This window comes from Urocampus carinirostris, chromosome 14 (assembly GCF_059441175.1).
Source record: "Urocampus carinirostris isolate Australia breed hairy pipefish chromosome 14, RoL_Ucar_1.0, whole genome shotgun sequence".
Taxonomy (NCBI): Eukaryota; Metazoa; Chordata; class Actinopteri; order Syngnathiformes; family Syngnathidae; genus Urocampus; species Urocampus carinirostris.
The window spans coordinates 5,925,665-5,950,025 of NC_142362.1; the positions used below are offsets into that span (position 1 = coordinate 5,925,665).

Genomic DNA, 24,361 nt, shown 5'->3' on the forward strand with positions numbered 1-24,361 from the left:
TTTCGCTAGGTGGCGCTGTTTTAAATACAAAAAAAAGTTAGAGAACTACCGCTCATCATTTTCGCTGTTAACAAACAGCCTAATTTGAAGCCCAAACCCTAGTTTGATTCTATTTTGAAACCCCAAATACTGATAAAAACCCTTACTTGAAGATAAAATCCTAATTCCAAACCCTAGTTGGAAACCCTACAAATGCTCTAAAACCTTTATATCAATCTGAAACCCCGGTTTCAAACCCTATCTTAGTTTAAAACCTCCGAGTTGGGTTCAACCCTAAAATGACACCTCAACTCTATTTTCAAACCATAAAAGAGATGCAATTAGACTGATTATTGAAACGTTACTTCATGTGTGTGTATGAGAAACATTGTTTTTATATTTAGTAATATAAAAACAATCTAATTTGAAAACCTGACACTTTTCAATCAGTTTTCGCTAGGTGGCGCTGTTTTAAATACAAAAAAAAGTTAGAGAACTACCGCTCATCATTTTCGCTGCTAACAAACAGGAAAAGAAACATCAGAGACGCCGGCAATGCCTCATCATTTTTCTGCATATTCCACTCTATGGATTTTCCTTCAAAGTGTCCACGTGGCTTTATTCTCGGCGTGGGAGGATCAAGCGCCGTGGCGCACGTACTGCTACTGTGTATATGCTCGCCACGGAAAACCTGCCGCCTGCCCCATTAAAATAAAAATACATAATCCGAAAAAAATCCCCCGTTCCAGCCAGGCTTCCGTATGTTTAGTGCCCGCTGTGTCGCCAGCCAGGTGGCGAAAGGAAATAAGCGGCTGCGGGCTAAATATATATTTCACAGGATGCTCCACTATCATAAAAACATGTCGGTGGCATGAATAAGAAACCCGTGGGAAAAAAAAAAAAATGAAAAAATGAAAAGAGAGGAGAGAAGGAAAGGGGGGAAAAAGAATTGCCAAAGACGAAAACATCATTATTCAAGGGGTGGGCGACAGAGACAAAAATAAATAAATAAAAAGGGAAAGCGTGAATACATTTTTGTGGTGATAAATCAAACGAGTCACAACAAAAGTAAACAAAATTCATCCTTTTTTTTTTTTTTTAATAAATAGCGCAAAAAAAGACCCGACAGCCATTGATTCCGATCTCATTAAAAAACAGCAGAATAGAACAGTGGAATGGACCAATCAGAGAAGATGCGTTCAGTAGCGTCAGGAAAAAACTTATACCGATCGTGTAATTGAATTTAGAACACTAAATATGCCATTTTTAGCCCAGACGTAAGAGTTTGTTTTCAGCATATATGAAAACTACGCTTGTTTTTGGCATAGAAGAAGAAGCTAGTTTTTGGGTGAATAAGAAGCTAGTTTTTGGCGTTGAAAAATAAGGTCGTGTTTGGCTTGGAAACAAAGCAACTTTTTTTTGTTTTCAGCGTGGAAGAAAAGTACCCAAGTTATTGTTGTAGAAGAAGAAGAACATTTTAAGCAAAAGAAGAAGAAGCTAGTTTTTGGCGTTGAAAAATAAGGTCGTGTTCGGCTTGGAAACAAAGCAACTTTTTTTAGTTTTCAGGGTGGAAGAAAACTACCATAGTTATTGTTGTAGAAGAAGAACATTTTAAGCAAAAGAAGAAGAAGCTAGTTTTTGGCGTTGAAAAATAAGGTCGTGTTTGGCTTGGAAACAAAGCAACTTTTTTTTGTTTTCAGCGTGGAAGAAACGTACCCAAGTTATTGTTGTAGAAGAAGAAGAACATTTTAAGCAAAAGAAGAAGAAGCTAGTTTTTGGCGTTGAAAAATAAGGTCGTGTTCGGCTTGGAAACAAAGCAACTTTTTTTAGTTTTCAGGGTGGAAGAAAACTACCATAGTTATTGTTGTAGAAGAAGAACATTTTAAGCAAAAGAAGAAGAAGCTAGTTTTTGGCGTTGAAAAATAAGGTCGTGTTTGGCTTGGAAACAAAGCAACTTTTTTTAGTTTTCAGCGTGGAAGAAAACTACACTAGTTATTGTTGTAGAAGAAGAAGATCATTTTGGGCAAAGAAGAAGAAGCTAGTTTTTTGGGTGAATAAGAAGCTAGTTTTTGGCGTTGAAAAAGAAAATCGTGTTTGGCTTGGAAACAAAGCAATTTTTTTTAGTTTTCAGCGTGGAAGAAAACTACACTAATTATTGCTGTAGAAGAAGAAGATCATTTAGGGCAAAGAAGAAGAAGCTAGTTTTAGGGTGGATAAGAAGCCTGCTTTTGGCGTTGGAAAATAAGGTCGTGTTTGGCTTGGAAACAAAGCAACTTTTTTTAGTTTTCAGCGTGGAAGAAAACTACACTAATTATTGCTGTAGAAGAAGAAGATCATTTAGGGCAAAGAAGAAGAAGCTAGTTTTAGGGTGAATAAGAAGCCTGCTTTTGGCGTTGGAAAATAAGGTCGTGTTTGGCTTGGAAACAAAGCAACTTTTTTTAGTTTTCAGCGTGGAAGAAAACTACACTAGTTATTGTTGTAGAAGAAGAAGATCATTTTGGGCAAAGAAGAAGAAGCTAGTTTTTTGGGTGAAAAAGAAGCTAGTTTTTGGCGTTGGAAAATAAGGTCATGTTTGGCTTGGAAACAAAGCAACTTTTTTTAGTTTTCAGCGTGGAAGAAAACTACACTAGTTATTGTTGTAGAAGAAGAAGATCATTTTGGGCAAAGAAGAAGAAGCTAGTTTTTTGGGTGAAAAAGAAGCTAGTTTTTGGCGTTGGAAAATAAGGTCGTGTTTGGCTTGGAAACAAAGCAACTTTTTGATTTGTTTTCAGCGTTGAAGAAAACTACACTAGTTATTGTTGTAGAAGAAGAAGATCATTTTGGACAGAGAAGAAGAAGCTAGTTTTTTGGGTGAATAAGAAGCTAGTTTTTGGCGTTGAAAAATAAGGTCGTGTTTGGCTTGGAAACAAAGCAACTTTTTTTTAGTTTTCAGCGTGGAAGAAAACTACACTAATTATTGCTGTAGAAGAAGAAGATCATTTAGGGCATAGAAGAAGAAGCTAGTTTTAGGGTGGATAAGAAGCCTGCTTTTGGCGTTGGAAAATAAGGTCGTGTTTGGCTTGGAAACAAAGCAACTTTTTTAGTTTTCAGCGTGGAAGAAAACTACAATAATTATTGCTGTAGAAGAAGAAGATCATTTAGGGCAAAGAAGAAGAAGCTAGTTTTATGGTGAATAAGAAGCCTGCTTTTGGCGTTGGAAAATAAGGTCGTGTTTGGCTTGGAAACAAAGCAACTTTTTTTAGTTTTCAGCGTGGAAGAAAACTACACTAATTATTGCTGTAGAAGAAGAAGATCATTTAGGGCAAAGAAGAAGAAGCTAGTTTTAGGGTGAATAAGAAGCCTGCTTTTGGCGTTGGAAAATAAGGTCGTGTTTGGCTTGGAAACAAAGCAACTTTTTTTAGTTTTCAGCGTGGAAGAAAACTACACTAGTTATTGTTGTAGAAGAAGAAGATCATTTTGGGCAAAGAAGAAGAAGCTAGTTTTTTGGGTGAAAAAGAAGCTAGTTTTTGGCGTTGGAAAATAAGGTCATGTTTGGCTTGGAAACAAAGCAACTTTTTTTAGTTTTCAGCGTGGAAGAAAACTACACTAGTTATTGTTGTAGAAGAAGAAGATCATTTTGGGCAAAGAAGAAGAAGCTAGTTTTTTGGGTGAAAAAGAAGCTAGTTTTTGGCGTTGGAAAATAAGGTCGTGTTTGGCTTGGAAACAAAGCAACTTTTTGATTTGTTTTCAGCGTTGAAGAAAACTACACTAGTTATTGTTGTAGAAGAAGAAGATCATTTTGGACAGAGAAGAAGAAGCTAGTTTTTTGGGTGAATAAGAAGCTAGTTTTTGGCGTTGAAAAATAAGGTCGTGTTTGGCTTGGAAACAAAGCAACTTTTTTTTAGTTTTCAGCGTGGAAGAAAACTACACTAATTATTGCTGTAGAAGAAGAAGATCATTTAGGGCATAGAAGAAGAAGCTAGTTTTAGGGTGGATAAGAAGCCTGCTTTTGGCGTTGGAAAATAAGGTCGTGTTTGGCTTGGAAACAAAGCAACTTTTTTAGTTTTCAGCGTGGAAGAAAACTACAATAATTATTGCTGTAGAAGAAGAAGATCATTTAGGGCAAAGAAGAAGAAGCTAGTTTTATGGTGAATAAGAAGCCTGCTTTTGGCGTTGGAAAATAAGGTCGTGTTTGGCTTGGAAACAAAGCAACTTTTTTTAGTTTTCAGCGTGGAAGAAAACTACACTAATTATTGCTGTAGAAGAAGAAGATCATTTAGGGCAAAGAAGAAGAAGCTAGTTTTAGGGTGAATAAGAAGCCTGCTTTTGGCGTTGGAAAATAAGGTCGTGTTTGGCTTGGAAACAAAGCAACTTTTTTTAGTTTTCAGCGTGGAAGAAAACTACACTAGTTATTGTTGTAGAAGAAGAAGATCATTTTGGGCAAAGAAGAAGAAGCTAGTTTTTTGGGTGAATAAGAAGCTAGTTTTTGGCGTTGAAAAAGAAAATCGTGTTTGGCTTGGAAACAAAGCAATTTTTTTTAGTTTTCAGCGTGGAAGAAAACTACACTAATTATTGCTGTAGAAGAAGAAGATCATTTAGGGCAAAGAAGAAGAAGCTAGTTTTAGGGTGGATAAGAAGCCTGCTTTTGGCGTTGGAAAATAAGGTCGTGTTTGGCTTGGAAACAAAGCAACTTTTTTTAGTTTTCAGCGTGGAAGAAAACTACACTAATTATTGCTGTAGAAGAAGAAGATCATTTAGGGCAAAGAAGAAGAAGCTAGTTTTAGGGTGAATAAGAAGCCTGCTTTTGGCGTTGGAAAATAAGGTCGTGTTTGGCTTGGAAACAAAGCAACTTTTTTTAGTTTTCAGCGTGGAAGAAAACTACACTAGTTATTGTTGTAGAAGAAGAAGATCATTTTGGGCAAAGAAGAAGAAGCTAGTTTTTTGGGTGAAAAAGAAGCTAGTTTTTGGCGTTGGAAAATAAGGTCATGTTTGGCTTGGAAACAAAGCAACTTTTTTTAGTTTTCAGCGTGGAAGAAAACTACACTAGTTATTGTTGTAGAAGAAGAAGATCATTTTGGGCAAAGAAGAAGAAGCTAGTTTTTTGGGTGAAAAAGAAGCTAGTTTTTGGCGTTGGAAAATAAGGTCGTGTTTGGCTTGGAAACAAAGCAACTTTTTGATTTGTTTTCAGCGTTGAAGAAAACTACACTAGTTATTGTTGTAGAAGAAGAAGATCATTTTGGACAGAGAAGAAGAAGCTAGTTTTTTGGGTGAATAAGAAGCTAGTTTTTGGCGTTGAAAAATAAGGTCGTGTTTGGCTTGGAAACAAAGCAACTTTTTTTTAGTTTTCAGCGTGGAAGAAAACTACACTAATTATTGCTGTAGAAGAAGAAGATCATTTAGGGCATAGAAGAAGAAGCTAGTTTTAGGGTGGATAAGAAGCCTGCTTTTGGCGTTGGAAAATAAGGTCGTGTTTGGCTTGGAAACAAAGCAACTTTTTTAGTTTTCAGCGTGGAAGAAAACTACAATAATTATTGCTGTAGAAGAAGAAGATCATTTAGGGCAAAGAAGAAGAAGCTAGTTTTATGGTGAATAAGAAGCCTGCTTTTGGCGTTGGAAAATAAGGTCGTGTTTGGCTTGGAAACAAAGCAACTTTTTTTAGTTTTCAGCGTGGAAGAAAACTACACTAATTATTGCTGTAGAAGAAGAAGATCATTTAGGGCAAAGAAGAAGAAGCTAGTTTTAGGGTGAATAAGAAGCCTGCTTTTGGCGTTGGAAAATAAGGTCGTGTTTGGCTTGGAAACAAAGCAACTTTTTTTAGTTTTCAGCGTGGAAGAAAACTACACTAGTTATTGTTGTAGAAGAAGAAGATCATTTTGGGCAAAGAAGAAGAAGCTAGTTTTTTGGGTGAAAAAGAAGCTAGTTTTTGGCGTTGGAAAATAAGGTCATGTTTGGCTTGGAAACAAAGCAACTTTTTTTAGTTTTCAGCGTGGAAGAAAACTACACTAGTTATTGTTGTAGAAGAAGATCATTTTGGGCAAAGAAGAAGAAGCTAGTTTTTTGGGTGAAAAAGAAGCTAGTTTTTGGCGTTGGAAAATAAGGTCGTGTTTGGCTTGGAAACAAAGCAACTTTTTGATTTGTTTTCAGCGTTGAAGAAAACTACACTAGTTATTGTTGTAGAAGAAGAAGATCATTTTGGACAGAGAAGAAGAAGCTAGTTTTTTGGGTGAATAAGAAGCTAGTTTTTGGCGTTGAAAAATAAGGTCGTGTTTGGCTTGGAAACAAAGCAACTTTTTTTTAGTTTTCAGCGTGGAAGAAAACTACACTAATTATTGCTGTAGAAGAAGAAGATCATTTAGGGCATAGAAGAAGAAGCTAGTTTTAGGGTGGATAAGAAGCCTGCTTTTGGCGTTGGAAAATAAGGTCGTGTTTGGCTTGGAAACAAAGCAACTTTTTTAGTTTTCAGCATGGAAGAAAACTACAATAATTATTGCTGTAGAAGAAGAAGATCATTTAGGGCAAAGAAGAAGAAGCTAGTTTTATGGTGAATAAGAAGCCTGCTTTTGGCGTTGGAAAATAAGGTCGTGTTTGGCTTGGAAACAAAGCAACTTTTTTTAGTTTTCAGCGTGGAAGAAAACTACACTAATTATTGCTGTAGAAGAAGAAGATCATTTAGGGCAAAGAAGAAGAAGCTAGTTTTAGGGTGAATAAGAAGCCTGCTTTTGGCGTTGGAAAATAAGGTCGTGTTTGGCTTGGAAACAAAGCAACTTTTTTTAGTTTTCAGCGTGGAAGAAAACTACACTAGTTATTGTTGTAGAAGAAGAAGATCATTTTGGGCAAAGAAGAAGAAGCTAGTTTTTTGGGTGAAAAAGAAGCTAGTTTTTGGCGTTGGAAAATAAGGTCATGTTTGGCTTGGAAACAAAGCAACTTTTTGATTTGTTTTCAGCGTTGAAGAAAACTACACTAGTTATTGTTGTAGAAGAAGAAGATCATTTTGGACAGAGAAGAAGAAGCTAGTTTTTTGGGTGAATAAGAAGCTAGTTTTCGGCGTTGAAAAATAAGGTTGTGTTTGGGTTGGAAAAAACAACAACTTTTTGACAAGTTTTCAGCGTGGAAGAAAACTACACTAGTTATTGTTTTAGAAGAAGAAGATCATTTTGGGCAAAGAAGAAGAAGCTCGTTTTTGGCGTTGAAAAATAAGGTTGTGTTTGGGTTGGAAAAAACAACAACTTTTTGACTAGTTTTCAGCGAGTAAGAAAACTACACTAGTTATTGTAGTAGAACAAGAAGATCATTTTGGGCAAAGAAGAAGAAGCTAGTTTTTGGTGAATCATAGGCTAGTTTCGGCAAATGATATGCTTGGAAACCACAAATGTTTTTGACCAAGAAGTAAAAACTAGTTTTCAGCATGGAAGAAAATCACACTAGTCTTTGACATAAAGGAAGAAGAGGAAGCTAGTTTTTGCCGATGAAGTATATGAAACAAATCAACTTTTTGACGCAGAAGTAACCATTACTATTTAGCATGAAAAAAGCTACGCTAGTCTTTTTTTTATCGAAGAACCTAGTTTTTGGCAAAGAAAAATAAGATAGTTAAGCTAAGAAATAAGACAATAAATAAGATAAATAAGATAAGTAAGCTTGTTTTGGTAAAAAATAATCTAGGAAACGCACGTTTTTGACCCAGATGTAAAAACTAGCTTTCAGCATGGAAGAAAACTAATCTGTTTTGGGGCATAGAAGAAGAGGCAAGTTTTGGGTGTCGAAGAAGAAGCTGGTTTTTGGCAAAAAAGACAATTGGAACAAAGGAACTCTTTGACTCAGAAGTAAAAAACTAGATTTCAGCGAGTGAAAAACTGCACTAGTTGTTGTCGTAGAAGAAGAAGCTAGTTTTTGGCAAAGAAGAAGAAGCTAGTTTTTTTGTGAATAACAAGTTAGTTTTGGCATAGAATACATTTGGAAACAAGTTTTTGTAAAGTAAAAACTAGTTTTTGGTATGGAATAAATTACACTAGTTATTGTTGTAGAAGAATACGCTAGTTTTTTTTTTACTGAATAAGAAGCTAGTTTTGGCAAAGATTATGCTTGAAAACAACCCATCTTTTTTACCAAGAAGTAAAAACTGTTTCAGCATGCAAGAAAACCACACTAGTTTCTGCCATAGAAGAAGAAGCAAGTTTTCGGCGTGGAAGAAGATGCTAACTTTTGGCAAAGGAGACTCTTGGAAACAGAGAAAGTCTTTGACTCAGAGGTAAAAAACTAGTTTTCCGGATGGATGAAAACAACACAAATTAATGTCATAGAAGAAGAAGGTAGTTTTGGCAATGAACAACATGCTAGTTTTTGGTGATAAAAAAGCTAGTTTTTGGCAAAGAAGACTCTTGGAAACAGAGAAAGTCTTTGACTCAGAGGTAAAAAACTAGTTTTCCGGATGGATGAAAACGACACAAATTATTGTCATAGAAGAAGAAGGTAGTTTTGGCAATGAACAAGATGCTAGTTTTTGGTGATAAAGAAGCTAGTTTTTGGCAAAGAAGACTCTTGGAAACAGAGAAAGTCTTTGACTCAGAGGTAAAAAACTAGTTTTCCGGATGGATGAAAACGACACAAATTATTGTCATAGAAGAAGAAGGTAGTTTTGGCAATGAACAAGATGCTAGTTTTTGGTGATAAAGAAGCTAGTTTTTGGCAAAGAAGACTCTTGGAAACAGAGAAAGTCTTTGACTCAGAGGTAAAAAACTAGTTTTCCGGATGGATGAAAACGACACAAATTAATGTCATAGAAGAAGAAGGTAGTTTTGGCAATGAACAACATGCTAGTTTTTGGTGATAAAGAAGCTAGTTTTTGGCAAGGAAGACTCTTGGAAACAGAGAAAGCCTTTGACTCAGAGGTAAAAAACTAGTTTTCCGGATGGATGAAAACGACACAAATTAATGTCATAGAAGAAGAAGGTAGTTTTGGCAATGAACAAAATGCTAGTTTTTGGTGATAAAGAAGCTAGTTTTTGGCAAAGAAGACTCTTGGAAACAGAGAAAGTCTTTGACTCAGAGGTAAAAAACTAGTTTTCCGGATGGATGAAAACGACACAAATTAATGTCATAGAAGAAGAAGGTAGTTTTGGCAATGAACAAGATGCTAGTTTTTGGTGATAAAGAAGCTAGTTTAGGCAAAGAATACGACCCAGAAGTATAAAGTAGATTTCAGCGTGGAGGAAAACTACACTAGTTTTTGGCATAGAAGAAGAACGTTTTTGGCATTGAAGACAAAGCTTGTGTTTGGGTGAATAGGAACGATGTTTACTGTGAAATTTGTTTTGACATCTTTACTACCGCAGTGGTTAGCGCGTGTGCGGCACAGTTCTGAGGTCGTGGGAACCTCCTGCGTGGTTTCAAATCCAGCTCCCGACCTTACTGTGCGGAGTTTGTATGTTCTCCCCGTGCTTGCGTGGGTTTCCTCCGGGCACTCCGGTTTCCTCCCACATTCCAAAGACATGCATTTCAGGTGAATTGGCCGGTCCAAATTGTCCCTAGGTGTGACTGAGCGAGTGAGTTGTCTGTCCCCGTGTGCCCTGCGATTGGCTGGCAACCAGTTCAGGGTGTCCCCTGCCCACTGCCCGATGATTGCTGGGATGGGCTCCAGCACCCCCGCGACCCTACTGAGGATAAGCGGTGCAGCTGATGAGATGAGATTATCAAAATTACAACGAAATATTGGTCCCTAAACCATAATAAAACATTTAAAAAAACAGTTTATTAAAGAGTTCTTCTTCTCCTTGAATGTCTTTCCTCCAAAATAGTGTTACATCAGAGAGACGTGACTAAAATGATAATGAGATTATCAGAGTAACAGCGGGGGACAGTCCACACGGGGACACAACATATTTTAGTGATTTTAAACTTAAAAAATGCACTAATAACTGGAATTGGCACTAGGTACGGAATATTATCATTAAGGCAATACAGAAATGATGGAAAACCATGAATGTATTAGATTTTTCTCAATTGTATTTGTAACAGGGGTTAAAAAAACATGACTTTCGTGTACTTGAACGAAAATCAGAGTAACTTACCGTAAATTCCGGACTATAAGCCGCTACTTTTTTCCCAAACCTTCAACCCTGCGGCTTATTCAGTGATGCGGCCAAATTAATGTCATGTTTCTAACAGCCGCCAGCGGCGCTCGAGTACAAAAGGTAAGATTTAGACCGGTGGAATATATGCGCCGAGGAAGACTGCAACTTCTTAGCTTGTGCAGAAATTAAATTAGCGTAAACATATCCTCATCATGCAAATTGCAAAAAAAAAGGCACATGACGTTACTTTCAAGCTAAAAGCAATCGAGCAGTCCGATAAAGAAGGAAACAGAGCTACTGCATGCAAAGTGCGAGCGTGTCGCTAGCGTGTTTTTGAATAAGAGCGCACGGGACAACGTCTTTATGACAAAGTCTCTTTCCCATACTGGGGAAAACGACTTGGATGACGTCAGTTTTAAGGAAAAAGATGAGGACGGTTTACGTTTTTCTTAACATACCCGTTTACTGTGTTGCGAGCGTGTTCCCAGTAGCGTTTTGCTACCCTTCACAGGGACGGTTTGGGATGAAAGTTATAATATTATAATTAAAGCTTTGAAAACTCTCTCGGTGTACTGTCTTTCTTTGTAAATATGTGTAACCAATGTATAATATGTATTTGCACCTGTATATTTTTGTAATGTATTTATTTGAGACGCTTATTCTGATAAGTTTTGCGAATTAAAAAAGAGGGGCGGAGCAAACGCGGGCTGAAGGGAAGTGGGATAAAAGTGAGTGAGACCTGTTGTCGCGGCGGACAATAGTGGATATATATTTTTCCCACCCTTACCTTTGGAAATATAGCTCTTGGATTAGTTTCAACGGGTACCTGGACTCTGCAGGTCTGCATCAAACCTTAAGTACCGGTATCATTTTCTGTTCATTTTGCCGGCTGTGGTATTTGGACTGTGTACTTTGTATCAAGTTACAATCGCGGGACTCACAGCCGGGTTTGGGCTAATTTTGTGATTGTGTTACATGTTTTAATGAGGGCGCATGCGGCTAATATACAGGTGCGGCTTGTGTAAGTACAACATCGGTTTTCCTCTTAAAATGTGGTGGGTGCGGCTTATAATCAGGTGCGCTCTATAGTCCGGAATTTACGGTATTTAAGATTAATTCATTATACGGTAAAGGTCTGCTTTTTAAAATAAGTAAAAGCCTATTTTAACACAAAATATAACGCTCAAATAGAACCGGATATCAGGAATGACCCAAATTTAAGTAGAAGACAACGCCAAATTATGCTTACAAGTAAGGGTGCGTTTCTGTGACATTTCGGCACTCCACAGGGTTCAATCCCGAGGCCCCTATTGTGTATTTACAAATCCATTTTAGGATTTCTAACCAACAAATGAGTTTTACTGGACGTCATGATTCATTTTAACAGTAACAAAAACCGGAATCTAATAACCCGCCCGCTGTTTTTTTTTTCTCTCTAGAACAAAACAATCGAGTAGGAAATCTTGTGCAGCTGACAGCTCCACGCTAACTCTTTTGTGCCGAAAAAAGCTAGCCTACGGGCATAGAAAGAAAACAAAAAAACTTGATGGATCGTTGACATATTCTAATAGCGTCGAAGAAGAAGCTAGTCTATTATTCCTCCGGTGCGGGAATAAAAACCACAAACCGAATTGAAGATTCAACAAAACAAGCTACACGTATCTACCCCTAGCTTACCCGTATCCTTGCAGGTGAATTTAGCTTTGGGGTCGCACATCCTTTTGGTCCCCCGACAATCTTTCTCGTCCCGGCCGTCTTCGCAATCTTTGTCTCCGTCGCACCGCCAACGTTCGGGTATGCAAGTTCCGTCCGTCACGCAATGGAATTCCTCCACGCCGCACTCCATTACCGGAGGCAAACCTGAAAAGAAAGTCACTCCGCTAGTGATTGGATCCATTGTTCCACAACGACCACTTGTAGGCTTCGTGTATTGACAGGGAACGAAAAGTGATATTTTGGCGTTGCTCGGAGAACCCACGGGTCGTCAATTTCCGAAGAAGAAAAGGCTTCTTGGGTTCTCCAGGGTTAAATAAGACATGATAGGACGGAAAGGATGATGTATTTTATAAGTCTTCTAAGAGACCCGGGCGGAGACGTTTTGTAAGTTGTACGCCCGCTGTAAAAGATGCACTCCCCGGGCGTCCGGGCAGACCTTATTTCAGACACAGTTGATACTGATGAGAGGATTCCCAGCCCCCTCGCTATTCTACTTTTAGACGCCTTTTACAGGAGATACAGTTGGAGAATTTTAGTTTTCTGCAGCAGCACACAGATTTAAGATTATGTGCCCTGATCAGCCCCCCTCCCACAAAGGGATTCCTTTTGATAGCAACAATAATAGGAACAAAACAATCCAGTGAGAAATCTTGTGCAGCTGACAGCTCGACACTTACTCTGTTGTGCCAAAAAGGTTAATCCACTGGCATATAAAAAAAAAATGAATTGACAAATTATGATTACAAGTAAGGGTGAGTTTCTGTGACATTTCGGCACTCCACAGGGTTCAATCCTGAGGCCCCTATTGTTTATTTACAAATCCATTTTAGGATTTCTACTCAACAAATGAGTTTTACTGGGCGTCATGATTCATATTTATAGTAATTAGTGTTTTTCTCCTTAGAACAAAACAATCGAGTAGGAAATCTTGTGCAGCTGACAGCTCGACACTTACTCTGTTCTGCCAGAAAGGTATATCCAATGGCATAGAAAAAAAAATAACTTAATGGATTGACAAATTATGATTACAAGTAAGGGTGAGTTTCTGTGACATTTCGGCACTCCACAGGGTTCAATCCCGAGGCCCCTATTGTTTATTTACAAATCCATTTTAGGATTTCTACTCAACAAATGAGTTTTACTGGGCGCCATGATTCATTTTAATAGTAATTAGTGTTTTTCTCCTTGGAACAAAACAATCGAGTAGGAAATCTTGTGCAGATGACAGCTCGACACTTACTCTGTTCTGCCAGAAAGGTATATCCAATGGCATAGAAAAAAAAATAACTTAATGGATTGACAAATTATGATTACAAGTAAGGGTGAGTTTCTGTGACATTTCGGCACTCCACAGGGTTCAATCCCGAGGCCCCTATTGTTTATTTACAAATCCATTTTAGGTTTTCTACTCAGCAAATGAGTTTTACTGGGCGTCATGATTCATTTTAATAGTCACAAAAACCAGAATCAAATAACCTGCCTGCTGTTTTTTTTTTCTCTCTAGAACAAAACAATCGAGTAGGAAATCTTGTGCAGATGACAGCTCGACACTCTGTTGTGCCCCAAAAAGTTAATCCAGTGGCATAGAAAAAAAAATGAATTGACAAATTATGATTACAAGTAAGGGTGAGTTTCTGTGACATTACGGCACTCCACAGGGTTCAATCCCGAGGCCCCTATTGTTTATTTACAAATCAATTTTAGGATTTCTACTCAACAAATGAGTTTTACTGGGCGTCATGATTCATTTTAATAGTCACAAAGACCAGAATCAAATAACCCGCCCGCTTTTTGTTTTTCTCTCTAGAACAAAACAATCGAGTAGGAAATCTTGTGCAGCTGACAGCTCCACGCTAACTCTTTTGTGCCGAAAAAAGCTAGCCTACGGGCATAAAAGAAAACAAAAAAACTTGATGGATCGTTGACATATTCTAATGACACGTGAGGGTGCTTTACTTGTTTTTTGTAATTATTAGAAGAAATTATTCAACGCTGATGTTGAAATTTTCGAGCGCTAAAAAAACGTTATTCAAACGAAGATGATTCATCGCCGTGCTCGTTAGTACCAACGGCGAATTTATGCGTCGCGGAACACAATTAGCGAGCTAAAATGGAGTGATGGAAACAGAGGCGTCGTTAAAAACGTGGGTTTATAGCGACGGGCAGAGGAAAAATGATTTATTAAATGATTACTATCGGAACATGTGACAGGGGATGAATGGGGGCGTGGCCACGGAAAAATTATGTGAAAATTGAATACGATTGGTGCCTGCAAATATAGTTTTTGAAGGTTCTTGTTGCGATTTTACGTCGTGACAACGAGGCACTCTATTTTGAAACTTTATTCTGAGAGAGGTTTTACGCTTTTGCTTTCGAATTTGACTAGAAACAGGAAATGTGGAAGTGAAAACGAGATGGAATACAGTTCTATGGCTTTACTTAAATTGTAGGGATAGGGCGTGGCTTTTGGTTAAACAAAAAATTGAAACGGACATTTACTTCTTTCACTGGCATATACTTTTATTATTTATATTAGCCTTTTCACTTATTATTTTGTGTTTAGCTCAAATAAATAATCAAACATAGAACAAAGTAAATAAAATAATATTTTTTAACGAAATTATTCAAATAAATTAGGATAGAAAAAAACAATACTAATTAAAAAGATGAATTGAAAAATAAAAAAAGTAAAGTTTGATAAAGATTAAAAAAAAACAGTAAAATAAGAAAAGCAATATTTTTTAAATATTTTAAAAATGTCAAAAAAATAAGCTCCATTAATAAGACAATATTATAAAATAATAATAAAGATATTTAACATTTGTAGGTAGAATATTTAAAATTACATGATTTAAAAAAATATCAAATACAAATTAAACTGACAATAAATTAAAACGTATGAATTTGAATATTTGAAAGAAGCAAAAAAAAAAATATGCATTATTTGTATAACTAACAACAATATAACACAAAATACCACAATATAATATTATAATGATAATAATAATATGTGCATAAAAAATAAAGTGTTTAAAAAAATATTCAAGCAATCTCCAATCCAAAACAATAACAACAATAATAATAAGAGGAAATTATATATTTAAAATAGGGAGATAATAAGGTGCCATCAGCCATATGAAATTATTAATATATTATGACGTATTATGAATACCATTTGCCAAATATATTAATAATATAACATAACATAACACATAGGATAACACAATTATACAATATAATACAATCAAATATAATATAATACAATATAATATTCTGTACCATAAAATAATGTACTGTAATATAATATCATAAAATATAATATATGTGCATAAAAAATAGTATTTTATATAAAATGTTCAAACAATCTGCAATCTACAAAAATAATAATAAGAGGAAATGGTATATTTGAAATAGGCAGAGAATTAGGTGGCATTCGATATAATATGATATAATATAAATATAAAATAATATGCAAATACATTTTTGGGGCAAATCTTAAATGAGAATTAAATATCAAAACATTTGTAGCAAAATTGTTCATTTAAATATTCAACATAACAAAAAATTGAGCACCTTCCACTATGTGAGATTAGAAATAAGTGTATTATTTTAATTATATTAATTTTATAAATATATATTATATCAAGTAAGTAATACGTGAATACAAATAGTTTCAAAGAGTTTAATAAAACAATAAAAATAAATTCAAACAAAATGAAACAAAATCCAATGTGAAATAAGAATAAACATTCAGAAAATAAAGACTGAATTCAAAGGGACAGTGCGTAACTGTCATTGCCCAATTGGTTAATTATTACACACTAGTGCAGGGGTCGGGAACCTATGGCTCGCGAGCCATATATGGCTCTTTCTATGAGTATTTGTGGCTCAGAGACCAATTTGATTGCATGCAAAATTTCTCCATCTTGTTCAAAACCGGAGTTTGCAATCCTATTCAGGTACACGTAAAGCCAAACAAAGCTAAATGCAACGGTAACACTTCGCAGTATATATAGGGCACGTTTTTCACTACAATTTACAGTCAAGGTGTCACACAAAAAAGGGGGGAAAAAAACTCGTTTTGGCTGTACAACGCTAAAGAATCCTTTATTTAAAAGTTCACTGTATAATCTGTGTTCAGTGTTCAGATACTTTATGATGAATCCACAGAACTGTAAATGCGCCAAAACACCGGAAGAGAACTTAGTCATTTGATTGGGTGAGTGGGAGGGATGGGTGGAGCTATGCAAAAAGTGCAAGCACTCCCTCCCATCTCTCGCCCTACGCCGCCTGCGCCAAAAGTGAGCTCATCAGGCTCCCTATTCTCAGAATGTTGTGACGTTTTTACAAAATAAATGCTTGCATCTGGTTTTGAAACCAATATGTATGAAAAAAAGGGTCAAAAGGAGTTTAACCGATCTTGAGTCATTGCAAGAAAGAGACAAGTTTAAAGTGGTATGTTTGTTGAATTTGGGACAGGGGCTCTGGCATTATTCTCTTTTCATAATTTTGATCAAATCATCAAAAATAAATGTGCTGAAGACTAAGCTTTTGTCTGGGGCGCCGGTTTAGCAATTTAGTAAATTTGTCTCATAATATATGGTGTGGCTCTTTCCCAAAATGAAATTAATATTTTTTGCTTTTATGGCTCTTTGAGTCAAAAAGGTTCCCGACCCCTGCACTAGTGTTTTAGATATCAAAATTAAGCAAAAAAAAAAATAAATAAAAAAAATCACATACTGAAAAAGAGAGATGGAATTTCCGTTTGAATACACATAGTTTACCGGCGGCGCTCTCGTCGCTGAAATCTCCGCACAATAAAAATAAATTTAAACAATAATGAAAGCAATCCAATGTTAAATAAAAATATACATTCAAAAAATAAAGACTGAATTTAAAGGGACAGTGTGTAACATTTAGTTCCTCCTACAGGTTCAAAAAAAACTGTCATTGCCATCTAGTGGTCAAATATTACACACTGGCGTTTCAGATACCGTAAATTCCTATACTATAAGCCGCTACTTTTTTCCCAAACGTTCAACCCTGCGGCTTATTCAGTGATGAGGCCAATTGATGTCATTTTTCTAACGGCCGCCAGTGGCGCTCAAGTACAAATTGTAAGATTTAGACAGGTGGAATATATGCGCCGAGGAAGACTGCAACTTCTTAGCTTGTGCGCAATTTAAATCAGCGTAGACATATCCTCACCATGTAAATTGCAATAAGAAAGGCACATGACGCAGCTTTCAAGCTAAAAGCAATCGAGCAGTCTGATAAAGAAGGAAACAGAGCTAATGTACGTAAACTTTACGCGCGTGTTGCTAGCGTGTTTTTGAATAAGGGAGCGTGGAACGACGTCTATATGACAAAGTCTCTTTCCCATACTGGGGAAGACGACTTTGATGACGTCAGTTATAAGGAGGAAGATGAGGAAGGTTTATCACGATTTTCCAAGTACGGTATGTTTTTTTAACAGACCCGTTTACTGTGTTGCGAGCGTGTTGCTAGTAGCGTTTTGCTACCCTTCACAGGCACGGTTTGGGAGATGAAAGTTATAATATTATTATTAAAGCTTTGAAAACTCTCTCGGTGTACCGTCTTTCTTTGTAAATATGTGTAACCATGTATAATATGTATATGTATATTTTTGTAATGTATTTATTTTAGAGACTTATTCTGATATGTTTTCCACGGGCGAATCAAAAAGAAGGGGCGAAAACAACGGGGGCTGACGGAAAGTGGAGTAAAGGTGAGACGTGTTTGTGGACGCAGCGGACAATAGTGGATATACAGTATATTTTTCCCACACTTACCTTTGGAAATATACATTTTTTTTCCTTGGGTTATTTTCAACGGGACCCGGACTCTGCAGGTCTGCATCAAACCTTAAGTACCGGTATCATTTTTTGTTCATTTTGCCGGCTGTGGTCTTTGGGCTGTGTACTTTATATTCAGTTACAATCGCGGGACTCAAGAGTCGGGTTTGGGTTAAATTTGTGATTGTGTTACATGTTTTAATGTGGGCGCATGCGGCTTGTGTACAGGTACGGCTTGTGTAAGTACAAAAGCAGTTATCCTCTTAAAATGTGGTGGGTGCGGCTTATAATCAGGTGCGTTCTATAGTCCGGAATTTACGGTATTGAAAAAAAAAAAAAACTTCGGATACTGAAAAACGAGAGATGGAATTTCCCGTTTTAATACGCATTGTTTACCGGCAGCTCCCCCCCTGCAGGCGGCGCTCTCGTCGCTGAAATCCCCGCAGTCGTCGTCTCCATCGCAGGCCCAATGGTCCGGGATGCAGCGCCCGCTGTTGCACCGGAATTGGCTTTTTGTGCACGACAGGACACAGCCCGCTTCGTCGCTTCCGTCGCCGCAGTCGTCGTCTGAAAATGTATACGAAACAAATTGCGGTTATAAGAAAAGTACTCGTTCATAAACACACAAGAAGTGCGTGCATATGAAAAAAGGATAAAACGACTGCAAAAAAACATAAAACAAAACAAAAACAGGTGACAGAAAATGGTGTCGAAACATGTCATCCTCAAGCTGCGTTAAAGTGAATCTGTAAAATGATCTTGGATGAACAATTAATATTTATAAAAAAAAAAATGACGATTCCTTGTGGGTGCTCGGCTGTGTTTCCAGGTGTTTACAGTTTGTTCTGTGGGCTTTCATCATAAAAGATCTCAACATTGTCTCAACATTATTTAATGAGCAACGCAGTGGTTAGCCCGTGTGCGGCACAGTTCTGAAGTCATGAGATCGAACCTCCTGTGTTGAATTTGCATGTTCTCCCCATGCTTGCGTGGGTTTCCTCCGGGCACTCCGGTTTCCTCCCACATTCCAAAAACATGCATGTCAGGTTAATTGGCCGGTACAAATTGTCCCTAGGTGTGAATGAGCAAGTACATTTTCTGTCTCTATGTGCCCTGCAACTGGCTGGCAACCAGTTCAGGGTGTCCCCTGCCCACTGCCCGAAGATAGCTGGGATGGGCTCCAGCACCCCCGCGATCCTACTGAGGATAAGTGGTCCAGATAATGGATGAATGAATGGATGGACGCTCCATTGTGTCCTTCCAACCTGAATCACAACGCCACTTGTCACTGATGCATCGGCCGTTGGCGCAGGTGAACTGGGTGAGGATCTCACAGGTGGGAAAACCTGCAAAAACAATGAAATAAATCAACTTTACTCGTTTTGTCCTCTGCCCGCAACTCAAGGACACTTCCCCGCTATCGTCGGAATATAGATTCCCCTTCCTGACATTTCAATTCCCAACGGCTCTCCGTCCGTTTTCAGACTTCCAGATAAGCCCGTCCCGATTTCCTTACCCGATGTCCAAACATTTATCGACTTCAGAACGAAACGCAATTCTACGTTGGAATGGATCCGACTGAAAAGAATAAATAGGATAAAATAAACCTCCTCCGGTTTCCACGGCAACGTATCTTATTTTCCTTTCGCGTCCGACGTCCGATTCGCCGGGATTTTGACGTTCATTAAAAATGAAGCAGGCCGCATCCATAAATGATGAGGGTCTCGAGTAAACGTCGGTCTCGTCTGAAAACGAGACGCCGGCATCCATAAATAATGTCAAAGACGGAGACGGACGCTAAACTACTGACAAACAAAATCCGCGTCGGGATCTGTCTCGCTGGAGGACGCCACCCGAAGGAGATTTTAGGCGACGAGCGGAATATGTTTCCCGACAAAGGCTTGATTATGATTGAAGGGAGTCGAGCGTGAACTTCAATTACTGTTGTCTTTGAGCTGGCTTAGGTTGCACCCGAGGGGAAACGAAAGAAAAAAATGGCGTGCGAATGTCGAGTAAAGTCAAATTCGACATACTTGAATAAGTCCGACTCTAGCGATCTCAAATGGACACAACAAACAAACCATCAGTTCAAAAACAGCAAAGAAATAGCAAAATATATTTGATCTTTACTAAAAAAAATGCATAGATTTATTTGACATTCCTGACTTAGTCCTTTGAGCCAGACTCCTTGACCATCAGCGTCATGGGGTCCCTAGATTACATTTTTTTCATTCCAAGATGTGGAATACAATGTTTCGCGGGACCCTCGTTACAAAATTATCCCCGACACACGACATCAAATTTCGTGTGTGAGTTGAATCATTAATTATTTGAGATTATTGAGGGAAATATGCATGATTAACATCTTCAACTTCTATTAATGGTGAGAAGAAAGCAGACTTGTTTAGACCGTGCCAAGTAAAGTCAAATTCGATATACTTAAATGAGCCTGACTTTTTAGCAAACTTTTAGTGGACAAAACAAACAAAATGCCAGCTCAAACAGTGAAACAGCAAAAGTGGTTTTTCCTTATTGATAAATGGTTAACTTTATTTGACAATCCTGTCTTGGTCCTTCGAGCCGGAATCCTTAATTTCAGTGGACCTTACGGTGTCCAGCTCACGATTTTTTTCATGCTTTCACGTCAAGTTTTGGAATACAATATTTTCTTTAAACCCTCGTAACGGCATTTCCCCAAACACACGACATCAAATTTTGTTTGTGAATTGAGTAAGTAATTATTTGAGATTAATTGGGGAAATATGCACGATTGACATCTGCAACTTCTATCAATGACGAGAAGAGAGCAGAAGGTTTAGACCATTGCTAGCTGTAAATGGCAGCATGTTCATGCCAAATAAATTCAACATATTTAAATAAACTTGACTTTTTAGCAAACTTTAAGTGGACAAAACAGGCAAAATATCAGTTTAAAAACAACATAGAAACAGTAAAAGTGGTTTTCTCTTATTGATAAATGGTTATCTTTATTTGACAATTCTGACTTGGTCCTTCGAGCCGGAATCCTTGATTCCAGTAGACCTCCGGGTTATGGCGTCCCTTGTTTATGATTGCTTTTCATGTTACAATGTGGAATACAAACATGTTTTTATGTACCTTCGTTATTTTCCCCACCATACGACATCAAATTTTGTGTGTGATTGAGATGAAGAATTATTTCAGATTAATCAAGGAAATATGCATGATTAACATCTACAACTTTTGTCAATGGCGGGAAGAGAGAATAATTTTTAGACTGTTCGTAGCTGTAAACAACCGCATGCTATTGACAAGTCAATCTCAACACCTTAAAATCTTCAGTGGATTTGAAATGATTCCAGCGTACTTCAAATGTACATGTATTAGTTTTAGTACAGTATTATTTGCAGGTTGTAAGCAGAATTTCTAGAAAATTAAAATCCATTTGAAAACAATGAAGAAACAGCAAAAATTGTTTTCTCTTGAGTGATAAAATCTTAATTCAACGTGCCTGTCTTAGTCCTTAGAGCCAGAGTTCATTACAGAAGACGCCTGTGTTGCAGTGTCCTTAATTAACCTTTTACAAAGCCCTTTTTTCTAATTCATTTATTATGGATATTCATTTTGATTTGATGGATTTATTCTGAAACCCTCAAAAAATGAGATGAAACACTATCACGTCATGGGCGATTAACATACGTTGTTAATGAAATCACTCTCTGCTTAAATACTCAAGTCACATTGACAGCCACGTCTAATCTGGTTGTCAAAATTGTCCACTGCGTTGTTATCAATGCAGATGAAAACGGTTCTAATGTGAATTGAGTGTGACTCAGGTTTGATTTCCAGACTTACTGCAAGAAAGCTCGTCGGAAGAATCTCCGCAGTCGTTTTCTCGGTCGCACGTCCACGCTTGAGGGATGCAACGTCCATTTTGACACTGGTACTGGTCGCTCTGACAAGGCCCGGCTGCAAACAAATATATGTCACGTATATATAGATATACAGTGGCTTGCGAAAGTAGCTGCCCCCCTTGAAGTTTATAACTTTTTGCCACATTTCAGACTTCAAAAATAAAGATATAAAACTGTAATTTCTCAACAATAAGTGGGACACAATCATGAAGCCGAACTTAACAAGTAAAAGACGAAAAAGTGGGTGTGCAAAATGACTCAGCCCCTTTACTTTCAGTGCAGCAAACTCTGTTCAGAAGTTCAGTGAGGATTTCTGAATGATTCAATGTTGATCTAAATGAATAACGATCGTAAACGGAATTCACCTGTGTGTAATCAAATCTCTGTGTAAATGCACCTGCACTGTGATAGTCTCAGAGGTCTGTTTAAAGCGCAGATAGCATCGTGAAGAACGAGGAACACACCAGGCAGGTTCGAGATACTGGTGCGGAGAAGTTTAAAGCTGGATTTAGATACAAAAAGATTTCACAAGCTTTAAACATCCCAAGGAGCACTGTGCTAGCAAATATATTGAAATGGAAAGCGTTTCAGACTACTGCAAATCTACCAAGATCAGATCGTCCCCCTGAAATTTCAGCTTATACAAGGAGAAAACTGATCAGAGATGCAGCAAAGAGGCCCAAGATCACTCTGGATGAACTGCAGAAGTCTACAGCTGAGGTGGGAGAATCTGTCCATAAGACAACAATCAGTCGTATACTGCACAAATCTGGCCTTTATGGAAGAGTGACAAGAAGGAAGCCATTTCTTAAAGATATCCATAAAAAGTTCCCCACAAGCCACCTGGGAGACACACCAAGCATGTGGAAGAAGATGCTCTGGTCAGATGAGACCAAAATCGAACTTTTTGGCAACAATGCGAGACGTTATGTTTGGCGTAAATGCAGCACAGAAAATCACCCTCAACGCACCCACACCACCGTCAAACATGGTGGTGGCAGCATCAAGGTTTGGGCCTTCTTTTCTTCAGCAGGGACAGGGAAGATGGTTACAATTGATGGGAAGATGGATGGAGCCAAATACAGGACCATTTTGGACGAAAACCTGATGGAGTCCGCAAAAGACCTGAGACTGAGACGGAGATTTGTCTTCCAACGAGACAATCATCCAAAACAAAAAGCAAAAGCTACAATGGAAACATATCAAGGTTTTAGAATGGCCATGTCAAAGTCCAGACCTCAATCCAATTGAGAATCTGTGGAAATAACTAAAAACCGCTCTTCACAAATGCTTTCCGTCCAACCTCACTGAGTTCGATCTGTTTTGCAAGGTGGAGTGGGCCAAAATATCAGTTTCTCGAAAACTGATAGACATACCCTGAGCGACTTGTAGCCTTAATTGCAGCAAAAGGTGGCGCTACAAAGTATTCACTCAATGGGGCTGAATCATTTTGCACAACCACTTTTTCGTTTTTTATTTGTTAAAAAAGTTTAAAACATCCAATAAAGTGTGTTCCACTTCATTATTGTGTCCCACTTAATGTTGATGCATCCAGGGTTGGGTAGGGTTACTTTAACTTGATTACTTTCAATTACTTTTGGATGACTCCAATACCAAATATGCCAATAAAAGACAAAAGAATCTAAATATAAATCAAATGATGACTCACAACACGTGGTAAGCTTTCTCTCCTGGCTTTGATCTCTTTGATCTCCGGCAAAATGAACATCAAATGCGACAGAAACAAAATGAAAATAAATCCAAACACCTTGCCAACATCATTTTTGCCGTTCCATGTATTCCAAGCCTGCACAAAATTTAGTAATTTTATTCAAATTTAGGTTCTTTTGTCTTTTATTAGCATATTTGGTATTGGAGTAATCCAAAAGTAATTGAAAGTAATCCAGTTAAAGTAACCCTGGATGCATCACAAGAAATGACAGTTTTATATCTTTATGTTTGATGTCTGAAATCAACGACTCCAGACGTCAAAATTCCCTTCGAACGGGCCACAGAGAAGAATTCGTGGAGTTCACCGGATCCTCACGTGCATAAGTCAAGGCGGCTAATGATCGCTACATCACCCGGACGTCCGTGTGCCTCTTTATCGCTCCATCACTCAGTAAAAGGCGATAGGAAGGCGGGACAGCGGCGGGGGGTCTGACGGCCCGGGGAAATTACGGCGCCGGACGCGCTGACAGCTACACGGCGGGGACACGGACGGCCCCCCACCCTCACCTTGTTCGGAGGACCATTCGTCACTTTCTGCTTAATGCCTTGATTGATACTCGCCACGTCTAATCGCTCCGCGGGGTCTCCTTAAAGATCGGCGGGTTGATGGAATGACTGTTGAATGCTGTCAGATTGAATTCAAAGCGTGTCGTGTAAGTACATTTTCGTAAAATGATGGTATTCATCAGTCAATGGCAGCAAATGAGTTAAATATAGTTTTTATTATTCAGCTTATTTTTCTGATTTAAATTTCTCTTTAAAGAAAATAAATTGTAAGATTCTTTTGTCAGGATTACTGATGTGACTCAGCTGTGCCCGCTCGTTTGCCGCGGGTTCTGATTGGCTCCCTGTCAGTATTTGAACCCAGTCCTGTCAGTCCCCTGTGGTCGGTCCGTCTACGAACCTCAGTGAATACTAGGCAAGCCTTTTTCGGCCCTGACTCCCACTTGTTCCGTTCTTGCTCCCGTCTGTCTCTGGCTACGACCTGTTTTGATCCTGACCATGTCTGCTCTCCCGTCCCAGCTTAAGACCTCTTTTTGTCCCCGACTACGTCTACTCTCCCGTTCTGGCTTACGACTCGCTTCCGACCCCGACCACGTTTTTTCTCTACTGTCTCGGCTATTGACCCGCTTTTCCTTCCTTGACACCGCCATCGCTCGCTACGGAAGATCCACTT

At 38.1% G+C, this 24,361-nt stretch overlaps 1 protein-coding gene across 1 annotated transcript in view; it reads right to left on the reverse strand.

Moving 5' to 3' along the window:
• The window catches only part of LOC148352542 (low-density lipoprotein receptor-related protein 1B-like), a 583,719-nt gene that overhangs the window by 240,155 nt on the left and 319,203 nt on the right, over window positions 1–24,361 (reverse strand). The window contains exons 17-20 of the mRNA XM_088353080.1: window positions 21,395–21,508; window positions 18,826–18,906; window positions 17,957–18,127; window positions 11,706–11,888 (exon numbers count right to left, since the gene is read on the reverse strand). Coding sequence (XP_088209206.1) covers window positions 11,706–11,888; window positions 17,957–18,127; window positions 18,826–18,906; window positions 21,395–21,508 — 549 coding nt within the window. The remainder of the gene's footprint in view (window positions 1–11,705; window positions 11,889–17,956; window positions 18,128–18,825; window positions 18,907–21,394; window positions 21,509–24,361) is intronic.